Consider the following 24,263-nt stretch of genomic DNA (forward strand, 5'->3'; position numbering starts at 1 on the left):
AGTCAGGGCTGGCGGCGGGGCCAGGAGCCCTCCGGAGGGCCCACGAGGGGAGCGGCCCCTGGCATTTGCTAGCGTTTGCTGGCACGTGAGGTGTGGGGGAGCGGGCGCTGGGCGGCACGAGCGGAGGCGGAGGCGCGGCCGGGGTGTGGAGCAAGGCTGGGGAAGCTGCTGCCTCCGGCCCTGCCCGGCTGCCTCCGCCGTGGCCGGTGGCTATGGAGCTGGCGGGCATCAGACCCGGGGCGACAGTGCATCCGCGACCCCAGCCGCCCATGTCCTGGCTGCCGCTGTTGCAGCTTCTCCTGCTGCTGCCGGGCCCAGCGGCCTCCCAGCTGCGATACTCGGTGCCAGAGGAGCAGGCACCCGGCGCGCCTGTGGGCAACGTGGCTCGTGCGCTGGGGTTGGAGCTGCGGCGCTTGGGGCCGGGCTGCCTGCGCATCCACCACCTGGGTGCGCCCAGCCCGCGCTACCTGGAGCTGGACCTGACCAATGGAGCGCTCTTCGTGAACGAGCGCATTGACCGGGAGGCGCTGTGCGAGCAGCGGCCTCGCTGCCTGCTCAGCCTGGAAGTGCTGGCGCACAGCCCGGTGGCAGTGAGCGCCGTGGAGGTGGAGGTGCTGGACATCAACGACAACTCGCCCCGCTTCCCGCGGCCCGACTACCAGCTGCAGGTAAGCGAATCGGTGGCCCCTGGAGCGCGCTTTCACATAGAGAGCGCGCAGGACCCCGACGTGGGCACCAACTCGGTGCAGACCTACGAGCTCAGCCCCAATGAGCACTTCGAGCTGGACCTGAAACCCCTGCAAGAGAACAGTAAGGTGCTGGAGCTGCTGCTGCGGAAGGGCCTAGACCGCGAGCAGGCAGTCTTGCACCACCTGGTTCTCACAGCTGTGGACGGGGGCAGCCCAGCCCGCTCCGGCACGGCGCAGATCTCGGTGCGAGTCCTGGACACTAACGACAATTCTCCCGCCTTCGACCAGTCCACTTACCGCGTCCACCTTCGAGAGGACTCGCCCCCAGGCACGCTAGTGGTGAAGCTGAATGCCTCCGACCCGGATGAGGGCTCCAATGGCGAGCTCATGTACTCCTTGAGCAGCTACACGTCGGACCGGGAGAGACAGCTCTTCAGCATCGACGCCAGCACAGGGGAAGTGCGGGTCAGCGGAGCGCTGGATTACGAGGAGGCCTCCTCCTACCAGATCTATGTGCAGGCAACTGACCGGGGTCCGGTGCCCATGGTGGGTCACTGCAAGGTGCTGGTGGATATCGTGGACGTGAATGATAACTCACCAGAGGTGGTGCTCACGGACCTGTACAGCCCGGTGCCCGAGGACGCTGCCCCCAACACTGTTGTGGCCCTTCTCAGTGTCAATGACCAAGACTCGGGTCCCAACCGGAAAGTGAGCCTGGCCCTGGAGGCCGCACTGCCTTTCCGACTGAATGGTTTTGGAAACTCCTACACATTGGTGGTGAGTGGACCTCTGGACCGGGAGCGGGTGGCCGCCTACAACATCACAGTGACTGCCACTGACGGGGGAGTACCACAGCTCACGTCCCAGCGGACACTGCAGGTTGAGATCTCTGACATCAATGACAACCCCCCCAGCTTCCCAAAGGACTCCTACTCCATCTACATCGAGGAGAACAATTTGCCAGGGGTGTTGCTCTGCACTGTGCAAGCGACGGACCCAGATGAAAAGGAGAATGCGGAGGTGACCTACTCCCTCCTGGAGAGGGAGGTTCAAGGGCTGCCGGTCACCTCCTATGTCTCCATTAACAGTGCCAGTGGCAGCCTTTATGCTGTCAACTCCTTTGATTATGAGAAGTTTCGGGAGTTTTTTGTGATTGTGGAGGCCCGAGACAATGGGAGCCCACCACTGAGCAGCACTGTGACCGTCAATGTGTATGTAGTGGACGTGAATGACCATGCCCCTCACATCCTGTACCCTACCTCAACCAATTCATCAGTAGCCATTGAAATGGTGCCTCGAACTGCCCCTGCTGGCTACCTGGTCACTAAAGTCATAGCCATGGACTCAGATTCTGGGCAAAATGCTTGGCTCTTTTACCATCTGTCCCAGATTTCTGACCTGGACCTCTTTAAAGTAGAGCTCCACACAGGAGAAATTAGGACTACCAGGAAGATGGGAGACGAGACTGGAACCACTTTCAACCTGACCGTGGTGGTCCGAGATAACGGAGAGCCATCGCTGTCAGCCTCTGTGGCCATTACAGTAGCCGTGGTGGATAGGGTTTCCAGAATCCTCCCTGACACTCAGAGACACGTGAAAAGTCCTCGGACATACTCTGAAATTACACTTTATCTCATAATAGCACTAAGCACAGTGTCTTTTATATTTCTTTTGACAATCATTGTTTTGAGCATCATCAAGTGCTACCGCTACACTGCTTATGGCACCACGTGCTGTGGAGGCTTCTGTGGAGTGAGGGAGAGGTGCCCTGCAGAACTCTACAAGCAGGCCAACAACAACATTGATGCCAGGATACCTCCCGGCCTCAAAGTGCAGCCGCACTTCATCGAAGTGCGAGGGAACGGCTCCCTCACCAAGACCTACTGCTACAAGGCCTGCCTGACAGCAGGCTCTGGGAGCGATACCTTCATGTTTTACAACACAGGGGCACAGACAGGACCAGGACCTGGGGGAGCCCAAGCAGCGGCAGGTGACAGCAGGCACCTCACAGGCCAAAGTGGGCAGAGTGCTGGGAACCTGATTATACTAAAAAATGAAGCTGTTTCTCAACATGAGGTGAGATGGTAGTCAAGGGGCCTTCCACAAAGTCATGCATTTTTCACCCCCTCCACCACTATCATGTGGCTGGCTTTATTGAGTCATTAACAATGACAAGGGTTATCTGGCATACTGAGTATATGTAGTACCCGTGACTGAGTTATAATCTTATGTGTTTTCCTCTAGAAAAAGAGCACTAGAGAATTGTTTTAGTTTCCCTTTTCTTTTCAGATATATGAAGACTTGACTATAAAATTGTTTGAGGAATGAGGGTTTGTCTTAAGTGTGGGATGTTCAAGCACAGCTTTGTAGAGAAATAGAATAGACCCGAGAATAAGATGGTGCTATCGGGAGTGATGTTATGAGACTCAAGGAGGAAGGGCTTGTGCCATGTCATCTACAGGGAAAGTTCTCTTTTGAAACCCTAGAGGACTGTTGTTTTTTCAAAGTTCTTAGACTTCAGGGTTATGGTGGTCACCTCTGTATGCTTTCCATACTATTTATACCTTGGACTATCTACAGTGTAAAGTATCTAGTTAATATTTCTGGATATTAGTTCATATTAGTTAATCCAGTTAATATTTCTAATATTAGTTTTGCATTGTACTAATGTGATATGATCTGCTAGAAACTCTTATCAGAGTTGATGAGACCATAGAATGTGGACCTCCCCTCCTCCCCACCCCAAAGACAAAGTTTGTTTTGGCTGTTTGCTGTGGTAACTCTTCTGTAGGGGCTGTCAGAGGAGATGAATGATGGTAAGGCCGGGAATCCATTTGTCTGGTTGGGCCATGGAGATGTTAGAACGAGTGGACTAGGGATGTGAGGGTATGGTGAAGCCTGGGACAAGCTGGGGTTGGGGAGAAAGAAAGGGGGGAAGAATCCTGCCCTTAGTCACCTTTCTTGGCATTGTGTGAACTCATTGTAAGAGGATTTCCCTGCACTTAGAGTAAGTCTGATTCCCTCTTAACAGTTTCTGAAGCTTTGATGAGATGTGAAGCAGCCTCTTCAAGGCCCTCTTGTCTTTAACTTAAATGATAATACTTTAAATAATACTTCAGTATGTTCCAAAGCACACGTTCATTTACTGAATCTAGCTACAAAAGCCTTGGAAAGTGGGACTTACTGTACAGGAAGGACAGGTGTTAGCAGATACACTGGTTTTAAGTTTTAAGTAGGCATAAGGTTAGTTTGCTCATTATATGAAGGATGTATATGTTGGATAGTGCATGTGTTTTGTGTAGTGTGTTTGTCTCCACACGCATTTTCTGTGATATTTTAAATAGGATTGCAGAAGTCAAAATTTTATCTCATAAATAGTGATAAATTGTCTCTTCCCAAACAACTACTTTATAGCTAGGACTTTCAGAGGTACTGCAAAATGAATTAATAGTATTTGTCCCTCCTATATTTTTGTGATGTGTTTTCATTGACATATTGCTGTCTTTTTATCCATAGTTTCACATTCTAAATTCATGCTCATCTTCAGGAAATTAATTCATAAGCACAGAATAGAACAGAGATGGATTGAGAGAATTTCCATGTACATTGAAGGTAGATTTATCTGAGGAGCCTGGTGTTAGTCAGTGCTGAGCAGTCACCAGAGGCAGATTGCAGATTAAGAACAAGGGGTGGGGAATCAAGGAGTTTCTAGAATTCTTTGGGTCATAGCTTTTGGCAGCATGTAGGGGAGCCTGGTGGGCTGCTATCTATGGGGTTGCAGAGTCAGACACGACTGAAGTGACTTAGCAGCAGCAGCAGAAGGGCTTAATTTTAAATAAGGATGCTGTAGACATTTGCTGAACAAATTCCTGAGAAGTCTTCGTGGGCCTCTCTACAGAGAGCAGGGCAGGTGAGCTTTGCTACCTGCTGTGAGCCAGAAGCGAGGGGAGTGAACTGTTACCCTCCCTCTCCTGACTCAAAGCTTGAGACAATTTGATATGTGAACTATTTTTGTCTCACACTGACCTGTGTGTTAATATGTGCTTTCGTTCACAAACCTTTAATCTAGGGAGAAAATTCTGTCAGAAAAGTGCTTACTCCTGTGGGATTTTGCCAGGAGAGTACTTGATTTTAATAATGGCAAATTTTTGCCAGACGCTTTTGGAAATTCAGTGCCTATCTGCAGCTCCTGGAATACTTGCAGTTACGTAGAGAGAGTGAGTCATGTTGTCATAGCATGGCAAAATGGGGACGGAAACCACTCAACTCTGAAAATCATCACTGCTGGATCAGCCTGTTAAAATCTTATGTTAGGCTTTCTGTCTTCTCTACCCAGTCCTTTCAGATGGCAGGAGAATCTTGGGGTGCAATTAGTCCCATGTGTCTAAAATTAGTTGGGGACTGGAAAAGATGAATAAGGAATTTGTGCTCACTGACCACCCAGCTATATATAAAAATATTCTGCACTGCAATATATGTATGGTTTTGTTACCTGTAAGTCATATATTAAACAAATACTTATCAACATCTAGCATATGAGGAAACAGAGGTTAAGTAACATACACAGTCACTCTACTAGTGGTATTTTAAGTCATATCTGTCTAACTCCAAAGACTGTGCTGTTTGAAATGTTATAGATAGAAGTCTCATTGTTTATATTCCTGTTGATATGGGATACTCAGGCATTTAGGCTACTGCTGATTCACCTAGAAGTGTCATTTAACTGCTCTGGAAAAAGAGGAATTCTTTGCATAAAAGTAGGTCACCAATGGGAGGATCAGTGAGTAAAAAATGTTACTACCAAACTAGCATATTTTTATTTGTTTTACCATTGACAAAACCTGTTCAACAGATCTTTTATCTTCATTCTTTCTCTAGTTTCTCTTGTTGCTTATTAAATATCAGTATTTAACATCAGAATAATCTTTTGGTAGATTTTATCCCCCAGTGAGTTTATTTCATGAGCCACTTGTGCAGTGAGGTTTTTGGAGTAACTGTTTAACAATGGGGCAGAATTTTTCCTTGGAGAGATCTGAAAACCTAGTATTGAATGTAGTTGGCACCCTCTTCCGAATCACCAAGAAAAGAAACCAAAGCTTATGGTGGATTCTGTGCACTTGTGGTCCTTGCACTTGTGACTGCTGATGAGTCACTTTGAGTGCTCTGGTCAGAATTGTCCAACTGGGCCTCACTGGGACTAGTTGGCCCAAGATGTAGACATCGCAAGAGAGTAGCAGAAATGAAGTATATTTACATTCACTTTCACTTATTTTAAAGCAATTTGGAGTCACCAAATCTTCAGTTATTTTTGCTGCTGTGTGTACATATTCACTCCAATTCCTGATGTAGTAACCTGGAAAGTAACCCTCCTTTCAGTGGCAGCTAATTTTTTTCCCACAGGACTGACTCTTCTAGCTGGTGACTGACTCTGCCCTGGATCAGAATGTACACTTCGTGTAAAGTGGCATTGTAGTGAATTCATTAAAAACCTCACAGTGGTCAAAATAGGCAAAGAAATTGTGTCTGAGCTTCCATTTCAATGTCTCATCCTCATATGGTCACTTTTGAATGGGTGGGGCTGTTTTGTTTTGCCATTTCTGTTTTGCTTATAGGGCTGTTGTGAGAAAAGTTTTCTTTGGTCTAAGAATACAATAATGTATTCACTTTACCCCCTTCCTCCCCTTTTCTACATATCAGCTGAGCCAGATGGAATTATGGCTCAGGTCCTCTCTGTCTCTTTATCTTGCACATATTCTGATTGTTGATGAAATCTGTTTACTGTAGCTTGAATGTCATTGGCCTACCCTTCGTACTGACCCAGGAGTGAGCCTGCACACGGGCATCTGGTCTAACTCAGAACACTCTGCAGGGACACAGCCTGGCATATTATAAATTGTCTATTGGCATGCTGTCTGTTTGACAGAATAGCAGAGTCGATTCTGGATACTTGCCTTGGTTGGCCACCAAGTTTTGCTCTCAGTGAGAGGTCAGGATGATGTCAGTTTGCAAATGTTTGAGGAAAAATTACCACCAGCAAGCCAGAGGTTTAGCTGAACTGTGGGGATTTACAGATGTCTTCGAATGTGACTTTTGTAAATTTCACCTGGCTCCATGTTCCTGTGCATATTATAGGATGAATATAAATTTGGCTTATTTGTATGATAATATTTTGAGTATTTTAATCTGAAAGCATGATTTCAAAAATCAAAGGTCAACAGAATTCCTCTGCAGTGTTTTAAATATGCTAGCCTAAAAATTATGCAACCTTTTTTCTTTCGAGGGTTTGAATTTGACAAATGTGAAGAAATCTCCAAAATCACAAAAATTGAAGAAGAATATTAGTTCCTTGGCACATGAACAACACTGGTTCCTTTCTGGCCTTGCAGGGTCAAAACTCTGGGCTCCAGGGAAGTGAAACTGTGAGTGAACAAGTAACTGCTGTGCTCGCAGGCTGTGCATCCAGAGTTAAGCAGACCCAGCATTTTCTGTTGTACTGGACCCATTATGTATGTTTTAAAGTTATGTGTACTTTATTTTCCTGCTCTGTGATTAAGATTATAAATGACTATTTTTAGAAGTAACTATTCACCTAGAGGGGGCTTCCCAGGAGGCACTAGTGGAGGGTTCAATCTCTGGATCAGGAAGATCCCCTGGAGGAGGGAATGGCAACCCACTTCAGTGTTCTTGCCTGGAGAATCCCATGGACAGAGGAGCCTGGCAGGCTACAGTCCATGGGGTCGCACAGAGTCAAACATGACTGAGACACTGAGTGTGATCACAATTCACCTAGAAATCTCATACTTATCATCTTTTCATTTTGATTTATGAGAAGACTAATATATAACATAACAATGATTATTTTAAATGTTAGATTCCTTTTTGCCTTGATGACCAACAGTTTTATGTGTTCATTTCCTATTGCTTTGTAACAAGTCACCACAGATTAGTGGTTAAAACTAATACTCAATTATTACCTGCCCACTGTGGCTGGCTTCTCTGCTCAGGTTTTCACAAGGCTGAAAGGAACATATCTGCCAGGCTGAGTTCTCTCTTGGACACTCCAAAGAAGAATCTGCTTCCAAGTTCATTCAAGTTGTTGGGCAGAATGCAGTTCCTTGAGGACTCAGCTCCCTGTTTTCTTACAGGGAAAGAAGGGGGCCCCACGGCCCCCTCCATCTTCAGAGCTGGAGAGTATTTTGACAGTAGTAAATATTTTCTCTTGTGGACTCCCTCTCATGTTCAGATGTCTCTGATTTCTACACCCAGATTTAAAAGACTGGAATGATTAGATCATCCCACCTATATTATCTCCCTTTTTTCAAAGCCAACTGTGCCATATAGTATGACTTAATCATGGAGTAAGGCCCATCATATTCAGTCTTGGAGATTATACAGGGCATTCACACAGGGTGTAGTGATCCTGGAGGCCATTTTTGGGTTTTGCCTATCATCATTTATATTAGTGTTCATAAAATATCACTGAAAAATTTGCAGTGGATACATCTTTAGTAGATTCCTACTAGGAAGGAAAAGGAGATGCTACATGTAGTCTTGTTTCTCAAACAACCATTTATTGATAGCTTCATGGATTTCCATAATAAGAAGATAGCATTTACTTCACTGAGTAGTCCTATGATTTTATGAATGGTATAGAGTATCTGTCCTGGAAAAGGTGATTCACTCTTTTGTAGCTCAAATATTCTATAGTATAAATAGTAAATAATAGCACTACAGGATAAATAAAATCTCAGCTATAATTTTGATAGAAATTTAAATGTATTCTTGTTCTTCAATACTACATTATGTGCATGAACTACTTAATTCAGCTTTTCCACTTCTGGAATTTTGTGACTTATTCTACTGAAGGACTACTCTTTGAAACAATATACTGGGGCTTTTTACCTATAAAACTTAAGCAAAGCTCAGGAATGTACCATCCAAGTATTAGGGAACTGAACATATGTCACATTGTATCAGGTATATCGGTAGTCAACCTCTCAGCTTGAATTTTTCCAAGTTTAACCAAGTTCAGGTGAAACCCATGTACATTTTTTTTTACCTTTAATTTCATATCATTTTAAAATTAATCAATATTGGGGGAAGTCAGTAGTAAAAAAGAGAAAAAAGTATATCTGTTATTCCATGCAAATTTATTTAAAACACAGACTTTCACATTCAGTTCAGTTCAGTCGCTCAGTCATGTCCAACTCTTGGCAACACCACGCACTGCAGCATGCCAGGCTCCCCTGTCCATCACCAACTCCCAGAGCTTGCTCAAATTCATGTCCATCAAGTTGGTGATGACATCCAACCGTCTCATCCTCTGTTGTCTCCTTTTTCGCCCGCCTTCAATCTCTCCCAGCATCAGGGTCTTTTCAAATGAGTTAGTTCTTGGAATCAGGTGGCCAAAGTATTGGAGTTTCAGTTTCAGCATCAGTCCTTCCAGTGAATATTCAGAACTGATTTCCTTTAGGATGGACTGGTTGGATCTCCTTGCAGTCCAAGGGACTCTCAAGAGTCTTCTCCAGCAGCACAGTTCAAAAGCCTCAATTCTTCAGTGCTCAGCTTTCTTTATAGTCCAACTCTCACATCCATACATGACTACTGGAAAAACCATAGCTTTGACTAGATGGACCTTTGTTGGCAAAGTAGTGTCTCTGCTTTTTAATATGCTGTCTATATTGGTCATAACTTTCCTTCCAAGGAGCAAGCGTTTTTTAATTTCATGGCTGCAGTCACCATCTGCAGTGATTTGGAGCCCCAGAAAAGAAAGTCTACCACTGTTTCCCCATCTATTTGCCATGAAGTGATGGGACCCAATGCCATGATCTTAGTTTCCTGAATGTTGAATTTTAAGCCAACTTTTTCACTCTCCTCTTTCATTTTCATCAAGAGGCTCTTTAGTTCTTCTTCGCCATAGGGGTGGTGTCATCTGCATATCTGAAGTTGTTGATATTTCTCCCAGCAAATATCTTCCAGCCTGCACTTCATCCAGTCCAGCATTTCTCATAATGTGCTCTGCATGTAAGTTAAATAAGCAGGGTAACAATATACAGCCTTGACATACTCCTTTCCCAATTTAGAACCAGTCTGTTGTTCCATGCCCAGTTCTAACTGTTGCTTCTTGACCTGCATACCGATTTCTCAGGAGGCAGGTAAGGTGGTCTGGTATTCCCATCTCTTGAAGAATTTTCCACAGTTTGTTGTGATCCACACAGTCAAAGCTTTTGGCAAGTCAGTAAAGCAGTAGTAGATGTTTTTCTGGAACTCTCTTGCTTTTTCAGTGATCTGGTGGATGTTGGCAATTTGATCTCTGGTTCCTCTGCCTTTGCTAAATCCAACTTGAACATCTGGAAGTTCACAGTTCACGTACTGTTGAAGCCTGGCCTGGAGAATTTTGAGCAATACTTTGCTAGTGTGTGAGATGAGTGCAATTATGTGGTAGTTTGAACATTCTTTGGCATTGCCTTTTTTTGGGATTGGAATGAAAACTGACTTTTCCAGTCCTGTGGCCACTGCTGAGTTTTCCAAATTTGCTGGCATATTGACTGCAGCACTTTCACAGCATCATCTTTCAGGATTTCAAATAGCTCAACTGGAATTCCATCACCTCCACTAGCTTTGTTCTTAGCAATGCTTCCTAACTAAGGCCCACTTGCCTTCGCTTTCCCGGGTGTCTGGCTCTAGGTGAGTGACCAAACCATCGCGATCATCTGGGTCGTGAAGATCTTTTTTGTATAGTTCTTCCGTATATTCTTGCCACTTCTTCTTAATATCTTCTGCTTCTGTTGGGTCCATACCATTTCTGTCCTTTTTTGTGCCCATCTTTGCATGAAATGTTCCCTTGGTATCTCTAATTTTCTTGAAGAGATCTGTAGTCTTTCCCATTCGATTGTTTTCCTCTGTGTCTTTGCATTGATCACTGAGGAAGGCTTTCTTTTATCTCTCCATGCTATTCTTTGGAAGTCTGCATTCAAATGGGTATATCTTTCCTTTCTCCTTTGCCTTTTGCTTCTCTTCTTTTCACAGCTACTTGTAAGACCTCCTCAGACAACCCTTTTTGCATTTCTTTTTCTTGGGGATGGTCTTGATCACTGCCTCCTGTACAATGTCACAAACCTCCATCCATAGTTCTTCAGGCACTCTATCAGATCTAAATCTTGAAATCTATTTGTCACTTCCACTGTATAATAAAATGTATAGTGACTTTCACATTAGTTAGTTCAGTCGCTCAGTCGTTTCTGACTCTTTGCGACCCCATAAATCGCAGCACGCCAGGCCTCCCTGTCCATCACCAACTCCCAGAGTTCACTCAGACTCACGTCCATTGAGTCAGTGATGCCATCCAGCCATCTCATCCTGTGTCGTCCCCTTCTTCTCCTGCCCCCAATCCCTCCCAGCATCAAAGTCTTTTCCAGTGAGTCAACTCTTCACATGAGGTGGCCAAAGTACTGGAGTTTCAGCTTTAGCATCATTCCTTCCAAAGAAATTCCAGGGTTGATCTCCTTCAGAATGGGCTGGTTAGATCTCCTTGCAGTCCAAGGGACTCTCAAGAGTCTTCTCCAACACCACAGTTCAAAAGCATCAGTTCTTCGGTGCTCAGCCTTCTTCACAGTCCAGCTCTCACATCCATACATGACCACTGGAAAAATCATAGCCTTAACTAGATGGACCTTACATGACTATCAGCCAGACCTACTTATGAGGCAGGCAATTTAATCTCTCTAAAATTCCAGGTTTCTAATTTTTGTAATTTAAGTATGATAATGTTGCCATTGCTTGGTAGTTAATTTATTTAAAAGGATTTTAAAAGCCTATCCAATACCTGAACCTTGCTAGCTTCTGAGGATATAACTATTATTATGAATATTTGAGACTATCTGTATGTTTTATAAACAAAGATATAATCCCTTCCATAGAGATTATGGTCTAACAAAGGTGTTAGGATAAATGCAGTAATATGTATAAAGTGCTTATCCCATTGCCTGGTATTGTGTGGATACATAAAACATATTAAGCACTTTCTTCCTTACCTTTTCCCTGCCTGATCTCATTGCTGTAAGATGTATCATAACTATGATTCTGGCAAATAAATCTCAGAAGCATCGTGTCACTGAAGAATTAGTATAGAAAATAGCAGCATGACAAATTACACGTTGCTGAGGAAGTGAGATTATGTAATAGACTGAGTTTCCTGGTCAATCTTGCTAGAACTGTGCCTTTCAGCAAAATGAAGTTGGTGATTTTGTTCCCAAGATCAGCAATTTTCATCATGGATGTTACCCGATCATAGAAAAATTGGCAGCATTTACTCAACAGATGTCAGAGTCTTTCTTGAAGGAAGGGCCTCATAGCTGACAAGCTGATACCAGTGCTACCAATCATCAGGGGAAAGCTGGTGATGACATGATTAATAAAAAGTATTTTGATCATTTTTCAGGTTTACCAAATGGTTGCAATTTTCTGTGTTGCGCCCTCTACTACCACTGATAGAAAATGTGCACCCTTCATTTCATATGTAGTTTTATGCTACTTTATGAGGAACATCAGTAACAGTTTGTGAACTCAAGAACCAAGGGTGAAACAACTTGTATGTTCGTATCTTGCCAACAGAATGGAAGGGACCAGAGAGGGCAGTTAGTATGTGGGGACATTTGAGGCAAAAATATCCTAGAGTTGTAGCTTTTTCCGGCACTTGACTTGGCTAAATCTCAGAATATCATCTAACCATCCCAAAGTCTGCCTGGAAGTTGAGATTCTGATCACTTCTTTGCTGGATGTTGTGAAGAAATATATTTATGAAATACTGTGTATCCCTTGAATGAACTATAAGAATGACAGGATCAAGACTTACTGACATTTTGAAATAGTTTATTGGCATTACTGTGGCCTTGTGTCTACCAAACATGATAATTATAGTCCAGAGGAAAATACAAAATACAACATCTTTCTCTTCATCTTTCCACTCAAATAGACTTCTGTATTCAGTGACAGGACTTCTTTATTATTTTTTTTCAAAATACTTTAAAAGAAATTCAATTGAAAGATAATTGCTTTACAGCGTTGTCTTGGTTTCTACTGTAAAGTGTGAATTGGCCATAATTATATGTGTGTATATATATATGTGCATCTCCTCCCTCTTTAGCTGCGCTCCCTCTCGCATGCCACCCCTCTGGGTTGTCACAGAGCACCAGGCTGGGCCCCCTGTGCTGTGCAGCAGCTCCCCACTAGCCATCCGGTTTACACGTGGCAGTGTACACACGTCAGCGCTGCTCTCTCAGTTTGTCCCACCTCCTTCTTCCCCTGCGTGTCCATAGGTCCTTTCTCTACATCTGCATCTCTATCCCTGCCCTGCAAATAGGCCCATCAGTACCAATTTTACAGATTGACAGGAGTACTGTAATCTCTGTTCATGAAAACACATCGAGAGGAACATCTGTCACAGGTTTTATTTAATACAAATTTTGCTAATTGTTACCAGAATAGTGGTGGCGATTGATTTTGTCCCCAGTGACTCCTGAGTAGCTCCTACTCAGCGCACAACTCTCAAAACAGTCTTCTGATACTCACATTTTCCTCTGTGTCCCCTTTACTCTGAATTGACAGTTTGTAGACACAGGGCAATACATCTTTCCAACACATAGGTGGTGCAGAGCAAGTCAGGTTCTTCTTAGGTCTCAGCTGCTCCCTGTTAAGCAGAGCTTAGCAAACAGTAATTGAATAAGAAGGCAAAGCACTCAGAGGAGCAGGAAACAAGTACAATTTTATGAAAAGGATTACACAGCACAACAAGGTCAAACCCTGCCACGGTTTGTTTTCCTCTCCCTTGTATTCCTCTTCGATCAGCAGAAGAGGCTGTTATCAGTTGTTGGCATTATGACTGGGCGCATCCGTCCAGGGTCAAACATGCTGCAGTCTGCAAAGCCAGCAGCAGATTGCAGGGCTCTGCAGTCCAGCCAGACCAGCAGAACTTGTGTAGTCCTGTGCCCTGTTATAAACTAGAATACCAAACTGGGGATATTGCCTTAATGGGGCATTTGAGGGCAAAAGAAATGAAAGCTTTTCCTGTTTCAGAACAAACTGTCCTTCCATAAGTGCTGCCTTAGGAACATAGACCTGTGTTTTGTTTTTTAATGGAAGTATAGTTTATTTACAATACTGTATTAGTTTCAGGTGTACTGTGATTCAGTTATACATATGTATTCTTTTTCAGATTCTTTTCCATTTTAGGTTATTACAAGATATTAACTAGAGTTCCCTGTGGTATATAGTAAGTCCTTGTTATTTATTTTATATATACACAGTAGTGTGTATTTGTTAATACATAGACCTGTTTGGAGCAAGACAAAGCCAAAGCTGATCCTCACAGCATCATTAAATTCTGTTTTCCATGATATTTAATCTGTGCATGGACCCTGATGAACTAGTTTAATTTTCTTCTGAAGTGCTGTATGTGTGGATATTATCTTAGAGTTGCATATGAAATGGCAACTTCAATATTTTCAATAGATGCATGGAGATATTTAAGAACCAACTTACTGATGAACATCATCACTAGGAGAACATTGTTTTGCCATATTAACAGAAACTCCCTTTGTGATTTTGCAGCCACGACAGCCCAACCCTGACTGGCGGTACTCTGCCTCCCTGAGAGCAGGAATGCACAGGTATGTCTTTCCCTCCTCCTTTTGTCAGAAGTTACTGTAACTGTGATTCAGATAAACTCTTGTCTTCATAGGCCAGAAGCAGCTGTCAAAACTGAGATGTCTAAATACTTTGCCAGGGGAATGAACTTATTTTTGTCTCCATATCTGGAAGTGGTCATTGCCAAATGCTTATCAAGTGCTGCCAAATAAGAGTGCCCTGTAAAGTCACAGGCAGGCGGCTGTGTACTTTCTCTCATGACAATTTCTATAAGGAAGTAGTTTCAACTTCTTTTATCCTTTTTCCATCTATACTTTCTGACCCTGCTGTAAAATGATAACTAATACTGATGCTTTGGGACTTGAGTATATCATATAATATATGCTCGTGTTGTCCACCTTGGTTTTCCATCACCCATTGACTGTTATATCCTATTAGCCACATAATTGTTATTTTTGTCCATGTTCACCCCTATTAGCATCTCCTTATCTTTTCCATCTTGTTGCTGTCTTATTGCCTGCCCTCAGTGGTATGGACTCCTCAGAGGATGAGCCACGTGAAGGGCCTTTATTGAATATCTGGAGACTAAATCAAGCTTACTTTTAAATTAACCTAGAGTAATAGCATTACTCTAAGGCTCAGATTAAATATAATTTTGCCTTCTCTACTTTGTCTCTTTGACAGTAATTGATTAACTACGATTATTCCCAGACCTGATCTAGTATTCATGCTACAGGGCCAAATAAAAGATTCATTATTTGTAAGTGTCTTTGGGAAACCAGATGGAGAGTGCCAAGCAACTAATGTTCACTACCACCAGAATAATTTAGTTTTAAAGAGGAAATAAACTCCAGAGTTAAGCCCCTCAAAATATCTGGGCAACTTTTGAGTAGATCTTTAACCAAACCTTGATCAATTTCTAAAGAGAGAGTTTACAAAGTATGTGTTGAGTTAATGAAAAATTGGTTTTAACCCATGAAAAATGTATTAAATTCAAATAAGTCAGTATATTCCCAACCATTTTATTTCACATTGAGCAGAAATCATTATATTAGGTGCTCTTTCTGAACAAGAAGTGATCAGTTGAAGACTGAAGATCAGTAGTTGGCATGGTGAGACACTGCACTAGAATCTGGTCATAATTTTAGGCCAGAAACACTCAGGCAGATGCCAGCATACTAGGTTTCAGAAATATTCTTTCTACTTGTTAGAAGCTATCTTATGATTTTTCCTGCATCTAAGCTATTGTGGTAGACTATATGATAGGAAAAAATATGGTTTATGTTACCAACTCTTTATCTCCCAGTTGAATTAGTACTTTATTTGAAAAGTACCAAAGCTATAAGATTCACCTTTAAAACTATATTAAAATAAAATGCTAAAACATATCACTTCCTTATTCTATTTTCAAATGAAAAAAAAAGCCATATGTGCTTCTATTCAGGTTTCAACTAAGATGTCGTAAGATTCAAGTAGGATAAGAAAGGAAATAAAAATTAAAACTAAAAGTTATTTATTCCTCACAGTGTAGTACATGGAACATATGTTAAGCTGTGAACTTAAGTAATACTCATCTTTTTCATGCGTATACTTGGCTTCCTTACCTTTCTAGCCTCAGATACTGTATACCTGTCCTTTGAAAATTCTGCTTGAGCTGAGCTGGTTCCCAGGGTAGTTATATCTTCAGAGAGAATCTAATTGAATCTGTATAATTTGTTGGCAGGCTCCAGCAACCCATCAGCAGTACCTGAAGGATATTAATATTTGGAAAAAAGGAAGATTCTAGGATATAGATGAAGGGAAGAATAGCAATAGAGCAGAGCTTATTGAGTGAATTTCCACTAGATATATTGTTTGAAGTCAAAGGGTAAGAGGATATTGGGAATTCCCTGGTGGTCCCGTGGTTAGGACTCTGATCTTTCACTGCCAAGGGCGCATGAATCCCTGGTCAAGGAACTAAGATCCCACAGGCCACATGATGTGGCCAAAAAAAAAGGAAAAGAATGTTGAATTTAGAGACCTTCCTCCGTAATATTTCAAGTTTGCCTGCTCTGTTGAGTCACATGACCCTTTCCGGCAGTCATCCTCAGTTTTACTTCAGTAACTTAATTCCAAGGTGAATCAATGTCTAGTTTCACAGACTTCTCTTATTTTGCTAAAGGTTTTCTTGGGTGATATTTATTCTTAGGGTTCCATTCGTTCCTTTCTTCATCCAAAACATATTTGAGAGTTTCATATGTGCTTACATTCAGTTCAGTTCAGTCGCTCAGTCGTGTCCGACTCTTTGTGACCCCATGAGTCACAGCATGCCAGGCCTCCCTGTCCATCACCAACTCCCGGAGTTCACTCAGACTCACGTCCATCAAGTCAGTGATGCCATCCAGCCATCTCATCCTCTGTCGTCCCCTTCTCCTCCTGCCCCCAATCCCTCCCAGCATCAGAGTCTTTTCCAATGAGTCAACTCTTCGCATGAGGTGGCCAAAGTACTGGAGTTTCAGCTTTAGCATCATTCCTTCCAAAGAAATCCCAGGGCTGATCTCCTTCAGAATGGACTGGTTGGATCTCCTTGCAGTCCAAGGGACTCTCAAGAGTCTTCTCACATACATAAATGAATATGATGTTCTCTCTGCCCATGAACAGTTTACATTCTATCTCTGCTTACCGCTAAGGATCTCCCAGTTCATGTCTCACTCCTTTGCAGTATTTCATGCGGAGTTAATCTCTTCTGAATTGGGGTCCATGAGTGGTGATGATAAACTTTCTCTAGTCCCAGGATATGTAGGGTGGATTTTCTTTGAGGAAAAAATAAAGAGTGATGAAACAGAAAATAAAGTTAGGGAATAATTGGGCAAAACTGAAATAATACTGTAGTTACCAGCAAATAATGTTTGTGCTTTCCTCTGCCCTACAAAAAACCCAGAAATCAGAGAACCAGCAAAAGAAACTTGGGGCTTTTGAAAATAAGCTCTCTTCATCTGCTTGAGCATTAAGATGATAAAATGGCATTTTTTTAGCCCTATGATGGGCTTCCTGTTAGATTTAATGAACACCACACGGCATTAATGAAAACCAAAATTGCTGTAAAGATAAAACACATTTATCTCCTGCATGGTGTAGCAGGCAGTAAGTCAGCAATGCTTTTGCATTTTATGCAAGGTGACTGCTCAATGGTAATTGCTTCAGTTTAAGCACGAGTAGAAATTGTTAGCTGCAGTCCTGCCTCCAGAGATGTAAGCACTTTCTGAGGGTGGAAGGAGAGCTGGAATGACATTTATGGTCTAACTTTTATTTGGGTCTATGTGTTTACTCAGCTCTGTGCACCTGGAGGAGGCTGGTATTCTACGGGCTGGTCCAGGGGGACCCGAGCAGCAGTGGCCAACAGTATCCAGTGCGACACCAGGTAAAGACCCAGGGTCTCTCCCTTCTTGTTTGAGTTCTGGAAAGTCATCAGACGACCTGTTTTTGTAAGACCAGGAATATCAGTGGCTCTTTTAATTCTTTCTTTTCCTTACATGTGTGACTTCCTCATGTACATGAGTATACACAAGTATTTTGATTTTCTTCTTAATGTACCTCAGTGGTTGGAAACAGGTAACATAAGGGCGTGTGTGCGCATAAACTTCTTTTCTGTAATAACCAGGTACATGTCAAATACTTAGTCTATCTGAACTACACAGACAAAATCTGGTGGCCTCATGCACCGAGATGACACTGTTAGCAAAGATCTTTTGGTTAAAGATGTTGGAAATCCACTCCAAATAGTAAACAAAAGGGAGACTGATAGATTGATTAATAGATAGACTGATGAAATGCAGCTTCTCGTGGAAGTAGAAAACTTGTCGGAACCAAGGCACCACTCTGTCTGACCTCAAGTCACAGTCAGGCCTCCTTCTTTCCTGACATCTGCATCTTTCAGTAGACTGACTTTTATTGCCTTGACATGCACGTTGCCAAACGTGACCAGTCTTGCAGTTTCTTAGTGCAGAGGACCAGTGGGAACTGATTCCTAATCCAAACTTTCAGGAAAGAGAATCTGCCAGGTGACACAAGAACCCAGTGGCTGGGTGAGCATTAAAAAATTTCCCAAATTCACATTTCCTTATTTTCCTTATCTTTCCCAGTCACTAAAGCAGTGTCATATAACGTAAATATGGCTTTGGAGACCCATCCTGGTGGCAATTTTCAGAAAGGAACAAATATAGAGGTTATAAATGTTGTCTAGCATAATCCTCTATAAATAGAACATCATTGTGGTGATAATAGTTACTAATTTTTGAGACACACTGTATCCAGACACTGTGCCGTGCATGATCTCATTTACTCCCTGAGACAGTCTTACATGGGATTTATTAAATCTCTGTTGTACATAAGAGGAACTAGAGACACAGAGAGGTTAAGAAACATACCCAAGTTCACATAGTTTATGGTAGAGGTAGGATTCAAACCTAAGTGTGTCTAACTTCAAATCCAAGTGTATCTAGTTCTTCTATTCATAGCATGGCTGGCTTGCAAGAATCCACCCAAATTCGAACATATATATATATATATATATATATATATATATATATATATATATGTATGTATGTATATTCACATACATAACAGATTATATAAGTGTATGTGTAAAAAGTTCTTTCCAAAAATAATCTGGTGCCTTTCAAATGATTAGGCTGTGCAAGTAACATGTGCAGCTAAGGGCCCATTTTTGCTGGCAGCTCTTAAGAGTTTTCGTTGATTCTAATCAGCCAGCATTTGCTATTTATGAATGTTGTGTAATTCAACTAAAAGTCACATTTGTTAAAAAAAAACAAATGCCTAAGTTAAAGCAATTCATTAGAGAGCTAATATTCCAGATGGCAAGGGGGAGAACGTAAAATAGTTCATTGACAAATTTGCAACCCCAGTGCCAGTGGTGGCATAACGTGGTGGAGGAGGAAGTGGTTTTAGACTGCCAAGTGTTGCAGGATGAGAGGCATCTGAGAGGTGAGAACTGCTCAATCAAAGCAGTGCCATGAAATCACCCCTACCATCCTGCCTCCATTTCAGGGTTTTTCTTGTTCTCATAGAGACTTTGCAGGTCAGGCTGGTGAGTCCAGAACTAGCTTTGAATACATTCTCCCTTTCATTGATGGTGCTAGTTGGTGTATATTCCTAGGCAAGTGGGAAATAGGAGCTGTTTATAGATTATTTTATCTGCATCTGGCCCAGGACTCTCCTTCAAATTCAAAACAATGTTAAGAACCCATCTTTAAAAAAAATTATTGAAGTATAGTTGATTTACAATGTTGTTTCTGCTGTACAGCAAAGTGATTCAGTTATACACATACATATGTTCTTTTTTATATTCTTTTCCATTATGGTTTATCACAGGACATTGAATATAGCTCCCTGTGCTATACTATAGGACCTTGTTGTTTATCCATTCTCTGTGTAATAGTATGCATCTGCTAACCCCACACTCCCAAGCCATTCCTCCTCTAGCCCTGTTTCCCCTTGGCAACCCCAGGTCTGTTCTTTCTGTGTGTGAATCTGTTTCTGTTTTGTAGGTAAGTTCATTTGTGTCATATTTTAGAGTTCACATATAAGTGAGATCATATGGTATTTGTCTTTCTCTTTCTGACTTCCTTCACTTAGTATGATAATCTCATGGTCCAACCATGCTGCTGCAAATGGCATTCTTTCATCCATTTTTATGGCTGAGTAGTACTCTATTGTTGGAGAAGGAAATGGCACCCCACTCCAGTATTCTTGCCTGGAAAATTCCATGGATCAAGAAGCCTGGTAGGCTACAGTCCATGGGGTCACAAAGAGTCGGACACGACTGAGTGACTTCACTTTCACTTTCAGTACTCTGTTGTATGTATATACCACATCTTGATCCATTCATCTGTGATGGACATTTAGGTTGCTTCCATGTCTTGACTATTGTAAACCATGCTGCTGTGAACACAAGGGTGCATGTATCTTTCTGAATTATAGTTTTATCTGGGTGTATGCCGAGGAGTGGGATTGATGGATCATATGGCAACTCTATTTTAAGTTTTTCAGGAACTGCCTTACTGCACCAATTTACATTCCCACCAGCAGTGTAGGAGGAAGGAACCCATCTTCTTGACAGAAGATAGAGAAGGAGTCGCCATGGCTCCCTGTCCCTGCTGTCCTGACTCCTCTTGGATAATCCCTTCTGTTCAGGCCTATCCCTGGCTGCTGACTCATGAGTCAGTTTTCATGGACTGAGCTGGACAGAGCTTCCATCTTCCATGGGTGACCTCCCCGTACTTTTCAGCATACCTCTGCACCAGTGATGGGACATTAGAGAGATGCTCCTCTGTGTTCTGCTCTATTCTTTGGGTATTTTAGAGTTTTAGGACTCAAAATATGCTCTGCACTGTTTGGAGGGAACATGGGATAAAGATTTAAGATTATAGTTTAAAGTCAGATGTGAATTGAATTCCAATTCCAAACTTACTTGTTGGGTGAGCGCAAACAAATTGGTTAAATTCATGTTTTCTTTGTTACCCTATCTGTAAATTGGGTATAATAATACCAATTTTATCCAGTTGCCATGATAACTGAAGAAGAAAGAGCTGAATATAGCGCTTAACATATAGTATTAATAAATGTCTAATCTTTTCACTCCTTTTTTTCCTGGCCTACTTTTGTTTCCTGCAGTCTTTGTTGTGGCCTTAGATGGTAGCATGGTGGGCAGCGTTCAGTAGTTCTCACTTCTGAGCCCAGATACAGAGCCTCTGAAGTAGTCGGGATCATCCTGGTAGCTGTACAGTCGGTTACACCTCGCTCCCACCCCAGCCACCTTCCTGGAGAATTCATCGACATGCCCCAAAACGCTTGGTTGTTTTCATTCCTAGGTAGAGCTTGCCTTTCACGGATTCTGCTGCCCTTAGCGCTTCATGATGATGGTGTCGTTGCTTCCAAAAGGCTTCCACCTGGTGCCCAAGTCCCCGCACACTTGCTCTCTCCATCTGAGAGCTTCTCTGGAAATAGCACCGTCTCGCACCAACCCCGGCAACAGCCGTGGGAATAGAGAGAGGCCTGCTGTGACCCAGTCCTCCTTGGCATGTGTTCTTTGTAGTTGTTTTTCCTCCACTGATGAATCCTTTGGCCTTGTCATCAAACTGTTCATTTATTGTCACAGTCCCCAGAAGCTGAGGCTAAAATGCCACGCTCTAAAGGAGTCAGTGGGGACATCACCAGGTGATGTTTCTCGCAGGATGAACAAGCCAGGCATTAAACCCGCTAATCCCAATTCCTGGCCCCTTTCTCCAGCCTCAGCTCTGTGTGAGCAGATTTGGACCACAGGCTTCTTATTTCCTTAGCAGCTCAGAGAGACTGAGGAGGGAAAGAAAAGGAGCTGAGGTGGGGAGTGCACAGCTCACAATTCCTCCTCAGATGGAGGAGTGTGTTGCGGGGAGGGGCATTAAAGGGCCAGCCATTCACGCTTACAACTCTTTTAACGTTCTTAGTGTGCAATCTCTGGAGAGGTTTTAATGAGTGCCCTCTTGCACAGTTCCTAGAGGGAATCCCAAGAGATTATGAAAAGACTGTCTGTACCTTCCAGAGAGCCAGTCTGGCTTCAGGGTCCCTGGCTGCTTTGCCCTCACACTGGTTCTTCCGGGCTCCTCTTTCCACATTTCATGGGATCTCAGGACTTACTCAAGGCAACAGTACATTGTTTTTGGAGTGGGAGATATTCACTGTTTTCAGAAAGAGCTCAGGGAATTCCAAAAGGCACAGCACTGCCAAAGATAACATTATAGCTTTTCAAGCAACACCCCCCCCCCCCCACCCCAGCCCTGGGGACCTGGGGCTGAACAGTGAAAGGTTAATTAGGTAGGTGAGGCAACTCAGGCCTTGAGGCTTCTTTAGACAAGCTTAGTTTAGAGTGACTGCACAGGGCTTCTCCAAGGATGGTTCCCAGAGCCACACTGATAACACCCATCAAATCCAAAAATCTTGGGCGGAGGCCCAGCCATCTGTGTTTTAAGGGGCCCTCTAAGTGACCCTGATGAACCCTCCAAGGTTGAGGACTGGTCGAGAGTTGAGGGTATATTCCTGAGGTTTTCTCATACATTTGGAGGGTCAGAAACCATGCAATGAAGGCCTCTGTTTATGTGCCTGTTTATGATTCTTACTAGAAACAGGAAGCCTTCCCTATATCAAAGAGCCAATAACTAAGAGCTCAGGCTCTGGGTCAGAGTAACCCTATTTGAAATCTCACTCTTCCACTCAGAGGTTGTATATTCCTAGGACCATTATTTCTGAGTCCCAGCTTCTTTCTTTTTGAAATGGAGATAGTAGTGTCTACCTTATAGGGTTGATGCATGAATTAAATGAGACAGTACACACATCTGCAGAGCCTGGAGAGCAATGTTTAGTAAACGATGGTTATTTTTAGGATTTTTCAAGGTATGAGTCTACCTTTCAACGTCAGAATTTAGGTCTGAGTTGTTCTGAGTAGTCTCTGTGGGAATGCTTTATTATAGAGCAGACTTTTTAAAAAGCACCATTTTGTGCCCTTGGGGGATTGTTTTTGCCCTGGTTTGCTGCATTTCTTACTCTGTGGAAAATGGACAATTAACGTGCCCTAGTTTCATGGGGAGATTCATGCTGTTATTTGTCTTAGGGATTCCCACCTCCCTGACAAAAGCAACTCCCCACGGAAGGTCTCCACAGAGACTTCATCTTTGATTCTTCCCCAGAAAGAAGTCATGATCCTTAAATTTGGGGGAATCCATTTAGGAGCACTGCCAACATGAATTTTTCCACTTCATGAGTGGTTGTAGCCTCAGGCCTTGTCCGAGAATTTTAAAAAGCATGCTGTTCCACTAACCTGCTCACCCTCAACTTCTGCTGTTGTCATGGCAACGATAGTCCTGGGAGATGTCTGCATATCTTTATCAGGGAGAAAAAAAAATGAGATCAGCGATCTATGTGGGTGGGGCAGCTCCCTCCCATCAGTATCCTCCACTCTCACCTTGCATCTCACAGCCCAGGAATGCCAGATTGCCTTAGGGTCTCTAGTAGCCAAGAAAAACAAGTCCTTGTGTAAGATACACTTTTACTCTCTTGGTGCTGTGGAGCTCATCAGGTCTGCTGGAGTTCTCTGTGTAGCTTATCTTGTGTGTTCTGACCTGGCCTGGAGGGGTGGAGCAAGGTGTTGTGAGAAAGGGAATTAGAATCCTCTACCCAGGAGACGCCAGAAGTTTGTCTTTGCTAGCTCCATCTGTCTGGACTTTCTTCAACTCCTTCTTAAACAGCACTTGGCACCACACTTGGCACCTTCTATTTTTAATGGTCATGTAAATGAAAAACTAGAAGGAAGACTTCCTGCTTTTTCTGAAAAGTTTCTGTTGAATAGATTCTGAGATAGTTCTTTCTCTCCACTTTGTATTCCCCACACCGCTCTCATTTTTCCTACATCCATTCTTCCAGGCTCAGTAGGCAGTATACAGTCAGGGTTGGGGCTGTGATACATAGTACAAGAATTTCTTCCATGTCAGAGGCCCACAACAGATCCTGTGCCTCCTGAAAATGGAATCCCTTGTGCACTGAGGACTTCCCTGGTGGCTCAGACAGTAAAGCCTCTGTCTACAATGTGAGAGACCTGGGTTCGATCCCTGGGTTGGGAAGATTCCTGGAGAAGGAAATGGCAACCCATTCCAGTACTCTTGCCTTGAAAATCCCATGGACGGAGGAGCTTGGTGCAGGCTACTATCCATGGGGTCCCAAAAGAGTCGGGCACGACTGAGCAACTTCACTTTCTTGTGCACTGAGATGTGTGTTCCTGAGCATATATTTTGGAGAGGGAGAGTGTGGTGAGGAGGGAGGAGCAGCAGGCCTGTTGCCTTAGGCCACAGTTTCCTTCAGCCCCACAGAAGCAGAGAAGCAGCTAATGGAGGGCCAGGAAAT

The 24,263-nt window shown here is 43.2% G+C and overlaps 1 protein-coding gene across 1 annotated transcript in view; it reads left to right on the forward strand.

Moving 5' to 3' along the window:
* Positions 1–212: 212 nt before the first annotated feature.
* PCDHAC2 (protocadherin alpha subfamily C, 2) overlaps positions 213–24,263 on the forward strand; it is a 47,360-nt gene continuing 23,309 nt past the window's right edge. Inside the window, exons 1-3 of the mRNA XM_052643647.1 lie at positions 213–2,765; positions 14,298–14,356; positions 17,645–17,733. Coding sequence (XP_052499607.1) covers positions 213–2,765; positions 14,298–14,356; positions 17,645–17,733 — 2,701 coding nt within the window. The remainder of the gene's footprint in view (positions 2,766–14,297; positions 14,357–17,644; positions 17,734–24,263) is intronic.

The sequence above is a fragment of the Budorcas taxicolor genome, chromosome 7, assembly GCF_023091745.1.
Source record: "Budorcas taxicolor isolate Tak-1 chromosome 7, Takin1.1, whole genome shotgun sequence".
NCBI lineage: Eukaryota > Metazoa > Chordata > Mammalia > Artiodactyla > Bovidae > Budorcas > Budorcas taxicolor.